The sequence below is a fragment of the Lipotes vexillifer genome, unplaced genomic scaffold, assembly GCF_000442215.2.
Source record: "Lipotes vexillifer unplaced genomic scaffold, Lipotes_vexillifer_v1.1 scaffold1104, whole genome shotgun sequence".
NCBI classification, from domain to species: domain Eukaryota; kingdom Metazoa; phylum Chordata; class Mammalia; order Artiodactyla; family Lipotidae; genus Lipotes; species Lipotes vexillifer.
Genome location: NW_006793533.1, coordinates 295703 through 309793, shown reverse-complemented (window position 1 = coordinate 309793; position 14091 = coordinate 295703). Strand labels below are relative to the sequence as shown.

The following is a 14091-nucleotide window of genomic DNA, read 5'->3' as shown; positions in this document are numbered from 1 at the left end:
GTAGGGAAATTCTCCTGGTGTCCTGGCTCAATAAAACAGCTCAAGGTTCTTGGTTTTGAGTCTTGAAATCTAAGCTTATGACCAGAAAAAAGTATGGATTGCTTTATCTTCCTCCATATATAAATCTCTGCTTCTCTTCTTTACATTTAAAAATAGACCATATACTTATTAAAATGTCAATTCTAAATGTTAACTACCTTATGTCATTTCTTTTTGACACTCAGTAAGTGTCAATTACTGAGTGGCTCTTATTGAGCCACTCAATATTTTTTTCAAGTGCTAACAATTATCCAAACTTATTTACTTTACTTCCTTTTTCTGACCCTGTGAACACACTGGTGAAGTTACTGATATGCAATAAAATGGCCAGGAAGCAGTTAGCTGGAGAAATGCAAAGTGGTCATACAATTTCACAACTGCAGGCTCCTTTGGGATCATTTATTTCACCTTTAGGATTTTGCACACTGTGCAACAGACACTCACAGTGGGAAAGGAAGTGGGAGGTCACTACCTGACCAAAGAACTTAAACTAGAATAGAGGGTCTTCTGACTCCATGTGCTTCCTTTTCACCATTGTTTCCATGTCTTCCACAAGTTCAACTTTTAAACAGAAATTTTTTGAGTTCTTAAAAAAAATTAAAAGTGTCTGAACAATATCAGTATTTTAAATATTTAAATTTTAGGTGCAAGATCTTCAGTGTAGAAAAAGTTATCTACTCAGAGATTTACTTCTGCTTGATCAAATTGGGATGGGGATGCCAAAAAGATAAAAAAGAAATCCAGGAGAAGTGAGAGCTGACTGTAACGTTTAAGGAAGACATCTCCAATCATCAGAGCTCTCGAGAAGTAGGTGTCGAAGGAGATAATTTCCATCCCTTCCAGAACAACCAGTGCCCTACTTTGATGTATGGAGATAATTCCTGCTCTATAGGGATGGTTAAACTAGTTGATCTTAATTTTTTTTTCTCAGTGCTGAGAATCTGTGGACCTAAGCTTAACTGCAAATTCATTACTTGGATAAATAGAAGAAGAGTGCAAAGTTGTTTCGTTGGCTTCTCTACTCGACTTATCCATAATTTCCTGTGCTGGGCATTCTTCTAAACCAGTTGTATAACTTCAGGTGAATTAACTCACTTTCAAACTTAAAATGCTATAAAGTGGGGTCACACTACTATAATCCTCACTTTACAGTTGAGACAATTCAGTCATAAAGAGGTTAAGTAACTTTTTCATGATAAGATGGCTGGAAGTGGCAGAGGCAGGCTTTAAACCCAAATGGTCTGGCTGTGGAGTTCATGTCTCTTACCACCATGCAGCATTGTAACTGGGGAGAGTAAAATTCATCTCTAGCCTCATATTACTATGTGGACTACTGCCTGAATGGATTCAATATTCTGTGTTCCAAAATGCTTTAAGAAAATATTAAAAATACAAAAACAAAATTAGAAATGAGAGCACAGAGTATCAGACAAAGAGAATAAGCCAAGAGTGAGATCAGTTTGTAAACCGAATGTAGTAAATCCCATATATAAAATTAGTACTGCACTCCAGATCTGGCTTAAGCTTTCTAGCAGTTAATAGGATGAAAGAGAGAATTGGTTATATAATATCCTTTAAAATGAACAAAAACAGGCAGCATTATTCACCAAATGCACAACTATTCCTGCTATAGAAATGAGAAACAAATTCAAACTATGGGGCCTCATAAAGAGGCTGTCTTTAACAACAGGAACAATGTTTCTCACAGTACTCTTAGAATAAACGCAATAATAAATTTCATGGGTCCTTTCTGTAAAAATTACTCTTAACAGAAGCTGGAATGCAATTCAGCTACAATAATTTGGGGGAGGAACATGTGCAAAATCATATCATCCAGAGACCAGTGGCCTGACCTAATTAATCTGGGGTGGGTAAATTGTACAGTACCCAAAAAGATGGTTGGATTGTGTATCCCTAGGTACTTCACCAGGTGTGTAATTTTGTCTAAATATTGGACATGCAGTGTGGATTTGTAGTGAAAATCCCAGGCTCAGGAATCAGTCATAGGTCCAGATGCAAGCTCTGACTTTTACTTGTTTACTCATGAGCAAAATACTTAACTTCCCCAAGCCAGGTAATACGGTAGACTATCATCAGCGATGTATTAATGCAATTAATTTACAGAATCCCATATGTGTATGATTTTATTTATGTTTTGTAAAATACCCTATTTATGTACATACATGTACATCAGTGTACGTGGTTATTTCTGGGGAAGGGAAAAGATTAAAGGTGAGATTTTTCAGAGGGACTCTGACGTGTTTGATTTCATACACTAAATTCTTTATAATATCTAAATTATACACAAAAAGTCTAGCAATGCATTGTTTATACTAAAAGTGCAGTTATAAAAATAAATTGATCGGCAGCCGCATAGCACAAGGAGATCAGCTCAGTGCTTTGTGACCACCTAAAAGGGTGGGATAGGGAGGGTGGCATAGGGAGGGTGGGAGGGAGGGAGATGCAAGAACGAGGAGGTATGGGGATATATGTATATGAATAGCTGGTTCACTTTGTTATACAGCAGAAACTAACACACCATTGTAAAGCAATCATACTCCAATAAAGATGTTAAAATAAATAAGTAAACTGATCGGGTTACAGCAGAAAAAAATTAGTCTTGTGCTGGAAAAAAATGTAAATAGAACTAATAATAGATCCCACAAACACCTTCCTGTGTTGGCAAAATATTTGAAATATTGTGTCTACCTTCAATACATTTACTTACCTTATACAAGCTCTCCACAAAATCAGCCACTTTCTTGCCTTCTCTGTCCTAATTTTCTGTTAATTTGCATTATATTTGAGGTTGTTTCTTGTTTTTATTCAAAAGCAATGATATTAAATAACAACTAATGTAACAGACATTTACATGCAAAATGATGTAGCCAAAAAGTTTGTACCTAAGTACTAATTTAAGTCCTGCAATTAATTTGTTACTATCTCTCTTTGGGCCTCAATTTCTTCACCCAAACAAAAGGCCAGTAGCCTCAGTGACTATAAAGTTAGCTTATAAAATTCCTCAATACCATATTCTCCTGTCATGTTGATGGGGGAATTAGATTCAACATTTCTGATCCTTTCCAATTATGAATTTCTTTATTCTATTATTCTGGGTCAAAGGCAGAAGATGAAAGGGCAAGATGAGACAACCATGAGGTCCAAAGTTAGGTAAGCACACCAATAGTCAAAAGTCCATTATGTCACCAACACCAGAAGACAGAGAAAAAAGCAAGTCCAAAATCAAGGCAAAGAAACAGCAATGGGGAGCCATGCAGTAGCTGAAAGAGTGGCACACATTTAATAAGCAGATGATCAATAATGGGATGATCCATCAGAAATAGGTGAAGGATTCCAGGGCCAAGGAAATCATCCCACCCAGCATGGCCTCATAGTCTGGAGACAATGCCCGAGACCCCAGCCTTGAGGGTAACAGTCAATGATAATTAAAAATAGGTAGCTGGCAGTGAGGGCTGCTCCCAGGAGAAGATAGGGCTTGGCAGAAGTGCTTTCTGACACTTGCACAAAGTCTCAGTACATTACTGTTATAGTTAATCATCAGCAGCTTTATTAATGGCACCTTCTCCCCATCTCCCGAATAGAATTCTGAGAAGAATTAAGCCTACAGTACGAAAAGTGAGAAAATAGTGTCAATTATTCACATAACATATCAAAAGCACTTTGAAAGGTACACATAATACAGGTTAGATCTTTGGTAGTTTGCTTATATTTGAAACCAAATTACCCAGAAAACTGTCTCCCATCATCCCTGTGAGTTACACATGTGGATGGAGTCATAGAGGAAGTCATGATTCTTTCACAAACTTAAAGGACACTTAAAACTTCAAGTGTGGAGAATTCAGTGAGCAAAAATACTTAGAAATCAACTAGGCCCCTTGTTTATTTAACAAAGATGATCATAATGTAAGTGCATCTTTTCTGCTTTTAGAAAAATTGAGCCATTTGCATTTAAAAGCAATTTACTTTTTATTTTTCTTGCATGATTATAATGATCATTTGAAACTCAGTTGGGGCTTCTCAAATGACTTGAGACATTTTTATTCTTTGAATTTTGAAAATGCTGAATAAAACCATGGAGCCTCTTGCTATTTACTTACATTTCATTTTCTTCACATGGTGAGTCCGAGAGCACCAACTGAAACACATGTTTAGAACAATGAAATCCAAACATTTCATGCCTAATCCTTTAATACAGTGCCTAGAGACAATGTGCATTTATATCACTTTGCTTGTTTTTCTGTTTTAATTAAAAGCTCCGCAGCAGAGTCTATTGGTGCAAAGAATTGTAATTGAAAAAAATCTCTGGGTAGATTCTCCAGCTCAGCAGTGACAGGAGATATATACTGGGAGCCAGATTCCTATCCTACACACCGCCATAGGTGGGTGTGAAAACACTTTGTTTTTTCTATAGGCAGATTTTGCTTTATCTAAAGAGCTTTTGTGCACCTTGCATTTTTCTTTGTTTTCACATTTTAGCTAGAGGAAGGAGTTTCATTACTTGTGAATATTATTTTCACGGAAAGGAATCAAGTTCCCTACATGAAAACTGAAGTCCATTCCCTTCGCGTTAGTGGATATTAAATACATGGACGAAGGTGGGAGTGATTTTAACCTGCTCTAAGGCTAAGGTCAACCTAAGATCCATTGACATTCCTGTTGAGATTTACATTTTTCTCTTTATCAAAGAAGAGGGGAAAACTAATAACCTTGATTGCTTTGTTTTAAAAGACCCAAACCGTAAGTATTCTAACACAATGATCTTATCCTCTGTGTCGAGCCTTATAGGCTACAATAACTCACGTCACAGAGGAAAGAAAGTACTCCTATCTAGAGGACTTGCTTATAGGTTTGTCTTTCTCTTGAACTGAGACCCTTTTCATGTACAATGAGAAAAATTGTTGAATATTATTTATATGTAGCCCTAAACATTGTGTTGATGAGGTCTGTGAAGTATTTATTTTCCTGGACCCTACATACAAATATCAATACAAGTAAGAAGTTGCAAAATTTAAAATCATAGACTTGGAAATTTTGCGTAAGGTACGTTTTTTTCCCCTTAATCCCAGACTCATCTTCTTCAGCACCTCATATTTATTCCACCAAGTTTGTCTGGGCAAAGAGATTTGTGGAGTTGCAGATGGAGTCATGAACTGGCCATCAGAGAGCGTGGTAATGAACAATTTATAAGCACAGAAAATGAGTTGCACTCTCTTTTGCTAGAATGCTGCAAATAGACTTGCATACTAACTGAGAGGAAAATGAACGTTCAAAATTTGTCCATAAAGAAAGTTTATTTATGAGCAGATGAAATCATTTAGGATCCAGCTTAACAGATAAACAAATAAAGCCAGCATTTCACTTTCAAGTCACTTCCTTGAAACCCTAGCAAGAAGTACACAGTGTTACATTATTACCACCTCACTTCCAATGTCAGACTTTGCAGTTATCAAGAAATGGGGAGTGAAGTCTTAATATATTTCATACCTAAATATTTCAGATACGCTGCATTCAAGAAACACAGATACAGAAATGCAGGGATTAGTCAGAATGAGATACTGGAGCAGAGGAATCAAAATAGACTCTAAGATGGCTCTGTCTTCACTGTTCAGCACTGAAAAACTGTTGAGCCTCAAGTATGGCTTTGGGCAACAGTAAACATATCTTAAATAAATCCTGCCACAGCATTTTATGTCAATAGCACTTCTGATTTTTAAAAGTTTTACAGCATAACAAACTTAAAAAAAATTTAATCACATCATATTTCAATAGCAATAGAACTAAATAAAGAAGACATAGGACTAAGGTCATAAACCATTTTGTTATTTGTATGTTTAACCAATATATATAATGCCCTAAGATTCTGGTAACATTCTTAAAGGAAATCTTCTAACTGTCGGAGTCATTGTTACCCAAACCACAAATTTAAAACAAATCAGATCCTTAGAGTAGTAGCTTTGAAAATCTTTTCCCAGAAAGAGAGATGGTTACCTGGAATAGTGGCAAACACAAGATTCCTGTTTTTGAGACCATCGAAGTGACACTTAGAAGTCTAGATCTCGACATAACTTAAAGGACAAGAGGCTCAAAGATAGTGGTTTGCTGTCTGTGTTTATCTCCGTCTTTCTCAGAACGTGTTAGCTTCTCTATAAGTTCTGCTTCATGCCAGGGCACTCATTAATGCTGGCTCCTTGTGACTGGTAAAGTGCCTGCCAGGAGCAGGAATTTTAGGTGCAAGCTCACAGGTACTGAAAGTTCAAGGATTTCAGTTTAAGCTCAGAGCACTGATAATGTTTCTCAAACCCTTAAAAGCCAGGGTAATGCATGCTGACCTGCAAAACTAGCTGGCTGCTGAAATAACTTACAACATTCAAGTGCACGTTTTATTCCAGGGTACTTCTGGGTTGTTTGTTTGTTCGTTTTGTAGATTTTTTTTTGGAAAATTTATGTTTCCTTCCCTTTGTTGGTCCTCTTTGCTCTTCTTTTCCAATACATCATTTTCAGTCCCAGGTGTAACCCAACCTTGGACATAAAGCTTTCCCTGTCTCATAATAATTGCAGCTTACTTTTAAACAGAGTATATTTCAGTATATATATAAATGAAAGAACTCCAACACAACTACCAACAAAAAAGTTACCAAAAATGTCTAAGGAAGTTCTGAAAAAGAACAACTAAAGAGGCGCTAAACTACTATATATTAAGACATTATAAAAGCATAAAAATCGGTACTGACACATGTAAACAAAAAGATAGATGGAACAGAATAGAGTTCAGAAATAAAATACACACAGAGATTTATTTCAGCTACCATTTTATTTTATTTTATTTTTTTAACATCTTTATTGGAGTATAATTGCTTTACAATGGTGTGTTAGTTTCTGCTGTAAAACAAAATGAATCAGCTATATGTATACATATATTCCCATATCCCCTCCCTCTTGTGTCTCCATCCCACCCTCACTATCCCACCCCTCTAGGTGGTCACAAAGCACTAAGTTGATCTCCCTGTGCTATGTGCTGCTTTCCACTAGCTATCTATTTTACATTTGGTAGGGTATATATGTCAATTCCACTCTCTCACTTCATCCCAGCTTTCCTTTCCCCCTCCCCGTGTCCTCAAGTCCATTCTCTACGTCTGCGTCTTGATTCCTGTCCTACCCCTAGGTTCTTCAGACCATTTTTGTTTTTTTAGATTCCATGTATATGTGTTAGCATATGGTATTTGTTTTTTTCTTTCTGACTTGCTTCACTCTGAATGACAGTCTCTAGGCCCATCCACCTCAATACAGATAAATCAATTTCATTTCTTTTTATGGCTGAGTAATATTCCATTTTATATATGTGCCATGTCTTCTTTATCCATTCATCTGCTGATGACCACTTACGTTGCTTCCATGTCCTGGCTATTTTATATAGAGCTACAATGAACATTGTGGTACATGTATCTTTTTGAATTATGGTTTTCCCAGGTACATATACCCAGTAGTGGGGTTGCTGGGTCATATAGTAGTTCTATTTTTAGTTTTTAAGGAACCTCCATACTGTTCTCCATAGTGGCTGTATCAATTTACATTCCCACCAACAGTGCAAGAGGGTTCCCTTTTCTCCACACCTTCTCCACAGCATTTATTGTTTGTAGATTTTTTGATGATGGCCATTCCGACGGTGTGAGGCGATACCTCATTGTGGTTTTGATTTGCATTTCTCTAATGATCAACGATGTTGAGCATCCTTTCATTTGTTTGCTGGAAATCTGTATATCTTCTTTGGAGAAATGTCTATTTAGGTCTTCTGCCCATTTTTGGATTGGGTTGTTTGCTTTCTGATTTTGAGCTGCATTAGCTGATTGTATATTTTGGAGATTAATCCTTTGTCCGTTGCTTCATTTGCAAATATTTTCTCCCATTCTGAGAGTTGTCTTTTTGTCTTATTTATGGTTTCCTTTGCTGTGCAAAAGCTTTTAAGTTTCATTAGGTCCCATTTATTTATTTTTGTTTTTATTTCTATTTCTCTGTGAGGTGGGTCAAAAGGATCTTGTGATTTATGTCACAGAGTGTTCTGCCTATGTTTTCCTTTAAGAGTTTGATAGCGTCTGGTCTTACATTTAGGTCTTTAATCAATTTTGAGCTTATTTTTGTGTACGGTGTTAGGGAGTGTTCTAATTTCATTCTTTTACATGTAGCTGTCCAGTTTTCCCAGCACCACTTATTGAAGGGACTGTCTTTTCTCCATTGTACATTCTTGCCTCCTTTATCAAAGATAAGGTGACCATATTTACATGGGTTTATCTCTGGGCTTTCCATTCTGTTCCATTGATCTATATTTCTGTTTTTGTGCCAGTACCATACTGTCTTGATTACTATAGCTTTGTAGTAGAGTCTAAAGCCAGGGCACCTGATTCCTCCAGCTCTGTTTTTCTTTCTCAAGATTGCTTTGGCTATTTGAGGTCTTTGTTTTTCCATACAAATGGTGAAATTTTTTGTTCTAGTTCTGTGAAAAATGTCATTGGTAGTTTGATAGGGATTGCAAGGAATCTGTAGATTGCTTTGGGTAGTAGAGTCATTTTCACAGTGTTGATTCTTCCAATCCAAGAACATGGTATATCTCTCCATCTGTTTGTATCATCTATAATTTCTTTCATCAGTGTCATAGTTTTCTGTATACAGGTCTTTCGCCTCCTTAGGTAGGTTTATTCCTAGGTATTTTATTCTTTTTGTTGCAATGGTAAATGGGAGTGTTTCCTTAATTTCTCTTTCAGATTTGTCATCATTAGTGTATAGGAATGCAAGTGATTTCTGTGCATTAATTTTGTCTCCTGCTACTGTACCAAATTCATTGACTAGCTCTACTAGTTTTCTCATACATTCTTTAGGATTCTCTATGTATAGTATCATGTCATCTGCAGACAGTCACAGTTTTACTTCTTCTTTTCTGATTTGGATTCCTTTTATTTCTTTTTCTTCTCTGATTCCTGTGGCTAAAACTTCCAAAACTATGTTGAATAATAGTGGTGAGAGTGGACAACCTTGTCTTGTTCCTGATCTTAGTGGAAATGGTTTCAGTTTTTCACCATTGAGAATGATGTTGGCTTGGGTTTTTCATATATGGCCTTTACTATGTTGAGGTAGATTCCCTCTATAACTACTTTCTGGAGGGTTTTTATCATAAATGTGTGTTGAATTTTGTCGAAAGCTTTTTCTGCGTCTATTGAGATGATCATGTTTTTTATCCTTCGATTTGTTAATATGGTTTATCACATTGCTTGATTTGCATATATTTGAAGAATCCTTGCATTCCTGGGATAAACCCCACTTGATCACGGTGTATGATCTTTTCAATGTGCTGTTGGATTCTGTTTGCTAGTATTTTGTTGAGGATTTTTGCATCTATGTTCATCAGTGATATTGGCCTGTAGTTTTCTTTCTTTGTGACATCTTCGTCCAGTTTTGGTATCAGGGTGATGGTGGCCTCATAGAATGAGTTTGGGGTGTTCCTTCCTCTGTAATTTTTTGGAAGAGTTTGAGAAGGATAGGTGTTAGCTCTTCTCTAAATGCTTGCTAGAATTCACCTGTGAAGCTATCTGGTCCTGGGTTTTGTTTGTTGGAAGATTTTTAATCACAGTTTCAATTTCAGTGTTTGTGATTGGTCTGTTTATATTTTCTATTTCCTCCTGGTTCAGTCTCAGAAGGTTGTGCTTTTCTAAGAATTTGTCCATTTCTTCCAGGTTGTCCATTTTATTGGCATATAGTTGCTTATAGTAATCTCTCGTGACCCTTTATATTTCTGCAGTGTCGGTTGTTACTTCCCCTTTTTCATTTCTAATTCTATTGATTTGAGTGTTCTCCCTTTTTTCCTTGATGAGTCTGGCCAATGGCTTATCAATTTTGTTATCTTCTCAAAGAACCAGCTTTTAGTTTTACTGATGTTTACTATTGTTTCCTTAAGTTATTTTTCATTTATTTCTGATATGATCTTTATGATTTGTTTCTTTCTGCTAACTTTGTTTTTTTTTTTTTTTTTTTTTTGTGGTACGCGGGCCTCTCACTGTTGTGGTCTCTCCCATTTGCGGAGCACAGGCTCCGAACGCGTAGGCTCAGCGGCCATGGCTCACAGGCCTAGCCACTCAGCGGCATGTGGGATCTTCCCAGACCGGGGCACGAACCCATGTGCCCTGCATCGGCAGGTGGACTCTCAACCACTGCGCCACCAGGGAAGCCCCTAACTTTGGTTTTTTTCTGTTCTTCTTTCTCTAATTGCTTTCGGTGTAAAGTTAGGTTGTTTATTGGAGACTTTTCTTGTTTCTTGAGGTAAGATTGTATTGCTATCAACTTCTCTCTTGGAACTGCTTTTGCTGCAACCCATATGTTTTGGATCTTCCTGTTTTCATTGTCATTTGTTTCTAGGTATTTTTTGATTTCCTTTTTGATTTCTTCAGTGATCTCTTGGTTATTTAGTAGCATATTGTTTAACCTCTATTTGTTTGTATTTTTTACATATTTTTTCCTGTAATTGGTATCTAGTCTCATAGCGGTGTGGTTGGAAAAAATACTTGCTACTATTTCAATTTTCTTAAATTTACCAGGGCTTGATTTGTGACACATGATATGATCTATCCTGGACAATATTCCATGAGCACTTGAGAAGAAGTGTATTCTGTTGTTTTTGGATGGAATGTCCTATAAATATGTTAAGTCCATCTTGTTTAATGTGTCATTTAAAGCTTGTGTTTCCTTATTTATTTTCATTTTGGATGATCTGTCCATTGGTGAAAGTGGGATGTTAAAGTCCCCTACTATGATTGTGTTGCTGTCAATTTCCCCTTTTTTGGCTGTTAGCATTTGCCTTTTGTATTGAGGTGCTCCTATGATGGATGCATAAATGGTAACAATTTTTATATCTTCTTCTTGGATTGATCCCTTGATCATTATGTAGTGTCCTTCTTTGTCTCTTGTAATAGTCTTTGTTTAAAAGTCTATTTTGTCTGATATGAGAATTGCTACTCCAGCTTTCTTTTGGTTTCCATTTGCATGAAATATCTTTTTCCATCCCCTCACTTTCAGTCTGTATATGTCCCTAGGTCTGAAGTGGTTCTCTTGTAGACAGCATATATACAGATCTTGTTTTTTTTTTTCATTAGCCAGTCTATGTGTTTTGATTGGAGCATTTAATCCATTTACATTTAAGGTAGTTATCAATATGCATGTTCTTATTTCCATTTTCTTAATTGAGTTTGTTATTATGGATCTTTTCCTTCTCTTGTGTTTCTGCCTAGAGAAGTTCCTTTAACATTGGTTTTAAAGCTGGTTTTGTGGTGCTGAATTCTCTTAGCTTTTACTTGACTGCAAAGATTTTAATTTCTCCATCAAATCTGCATGAGATCCTTGGTGGGTAGAGTAATCTTGGTTGTAGGTTTTTCCCTTTCATCACTTTAAATATGTCCTGCCACACCCTTCTGGCCTGCAGAGTTTCTGCTGAAAGATCAGCTGTTAACCTTATGGGGATTCCCTTGTATGTTATTTGTTGCTTTTCCCTTGATGCTTTTAATATTTTTTCTTTGTATTTAATTTCTGTTAGTTTGATTAATACATGTCCTGGTGTGTTTCTCCTTGGATTTATCCTGTATGGGACTCTCTGCTTCCTGGATTTGTTTGACTATTTCCTTTCCCATATTAGGGAAGTTTACAACTATAATCTCTCCAAATATTTTCTCAGTCCCTTTTTTTTTCTCTTCTTCTTCTGGGACCCCTATAATTTGAATGCTGGTGTGTTTAATGTTGTCCCAGAGGTTCTGAGACTGTGCTCAGTTCTTTTCATTCTTTTTTCTTTATTCTGTTCTGCAGTAGTTGTTTCCACTATTTTATCTTCCAGGTCACTTATCTGATCTTCTCTCTCAGTTATTCTGCTATTGATTCCTTCTAGAGAATTTTTCATTTCTCTTACTGTGCTCTTCGTCATTGTTTGTTTGCTCTTTAGTTCTTCTCAGTCCTTGTTAAACATTTCTTGTATTTTCTCCATTATATTTCCAAGATTTTGGATCATCTTTACTATCATTACTCTGAATTCTTTTTCAAGTAGACTGCCTATTTCCTCTTCATTTGTCTGGTCTGGTGGGTTTTTACCTTGCTCCTTCATCTGCTGTGTGATTCTCTGTCTTCTCATTTTGCTTAACTTACTCTATTTGGGGTGTCCTTTTGGCAGGCTGCTGGTTCATTGTTCCCGTTGTTTTTGTTGTCTGCCCCCAGTGGGTAAGGTTGGTTCTGTGGGTTGTGTAGGCTTCCTGTTGGAGGGGACTAGTGTCTGTGTTCTGGTGGATGAGGCTGGATCTTGTCTTTCTTGTGAGCAGGACCATGTCCTGTGGTGTGTTTTGGGGTGTCTGTGAACTTATTATGATTTTAGGCATCCTCTCTGCTAATGGGTGGGGTTGTGTTCCTGTCTTGCTAGTTGTTTGGCTTGGGGTGTGCAGTACTTGAGCTTGCTGTTGATTGAGTGGAGCTGGGTCTTAGCATTGAGACGGAGATTCCTGGGAGAGCTCTTGCTGATTGATATTATGTGGGGCCAGGAGGTCTCTGGTAGTCCAGTGTCCTGAACTTGGCTCTCCCATCTCCAAGGCTCAGGCCTGACACCTGGCTGGAACACTAAGACCCTCAGAAGAAAAGGGAGAAAAAGTAAAAAGAAAAAATAAAATAAAATAAAATGCAGTTATTAAAATTTAAAAAAATTTAATTATTAAAGTTCAAAAGAAAAAAGAGAGCAACCAACCAATAAACAAATTCACCAATGGTAACAAGCACTAAAAACTCTACTAAAAAAAAAAAAAAAGGACAGAACCCTAGGACAAATGGTAAAAGCAAAGCTATACAGACAAAATCACACAAAGAAGCATACATATACACACTCACAAACAGAGAAAAAGGAAAAATATATATATACATAAAATAAAGCAAGAAAGCAAACCCTAAGTCTGCAGTTGCTCCCAAAGTCCACCATCTCAATTTTGGGATGATTTATTGTCTATTCAGGTATTCCACAGATGCAAGGTACATGAGATTGATTGTGGAGATTTAATCAACTGCTCCTGAGGCTGCTGGGAGAAATTTCCCTTTCTCTTCTTTGTTTGTACAACTCCTGGGGTTCAGCTTTGGATTTGGCCCCATCTCTGCATGTGTCACCCTCTGGCTGTTCTTCACCCAGACAGGAGGGGGTTAAAGGAGTGGCTGATTAGGGGTGTGGCTCACTCAGGCACGGGGGAGGGAGGGGTACGTTAGTCATAATTGGAACATGGGGTGAGCCTACGGCAGCAGAGGCCAGTGTGATGCTGCACCAGGCTGAGGCGCACCGTGCGTTCTCCTGGGGAAGTTGTCCCTGGATCACGGGACCCTGGCAGTGGCGGGCTGCACAGGCTCCCAGGAGGGGAGGTGTGGAGAGTGACCTGTGCTTGCACACAGGCTTCTTGGTAGCTGCAGTAGCAGCCTTAGCGTCTCATGCCCGTCTCTGGGGTCCGCGCTGATAGCTGCGGCTCGCGACCGTCTCTGGAGCTCATTTAGGCAGTGCTCTGAATCCCCTCTCCTTGCGCACTGTGAAACAATGTTCTCTTGACTCTTAGGCAGGTCCAGACCTTTTTCCGTACTCCCTCCAGGCTAGCTGTGGTGCACTAGCCCCCTTCAGGCTGTGTTCACGTCGCCAACCCTAGTCCTCTCCCTGCGATCCGACCAAAGCCCGAGCCTCAGCTCCCAGCCCCCGCCTGACCCGGTGGGTGAGCAGGCAAGCCTCTCGGGCTGGTGAGTGCTGGGCTGCACCGATCCTCCGTGCAGGAATCTCTCCACTTTGCCCTCCGCACCTCTGTTGCTGGGCTCTCCTCCGTGGCTCCAAAGCTTCCCCCCCGCCCACACCCTGTCTCCACCAGTGAAGGGTATTCCTAATGTGTGGAAACCTTTCCTTCTTCACAGCTTTCTCCCTGAGGTGCAGGTCCTGTCCCTATTCTTTTGCCTCTGTTTTTTCTTTTTTCTTTGCCCTACCCAGGTACATGGCTAGTT

The 14091-nt window shown here is 38.2% G+C and overlaps 1 protein-coding gene across 1 annotated transcript in view; it reads right to left on the bottom strand.

The window, feature by feature from the left end:
- Positions 1–6123, bottom strand: part of TMEM207 (transmembrane protein 207) — a 10172-nt gene extending 4049 nt beyond the window's left edge. The window contains exons 1-3 of the mRNA XM_007466480.1: positions 6049–6123; positions 4158–4195; positions 3620–3661 (exon numbers count right to left, since the gene is read on the bottom strand). Coding sequence (XP_007466542.1) covers positions 3620–3661; positions 4158–4195; positions 6049–6123 — 155 coding nt within the window. The remainder of the gene's footprint in view (positions 1–3619; positions 3662–4157; positions 4196–6048) is intronic.
- Between the last annotated feature and the right edge of the window lie 7968 nt (positions 6124–14091).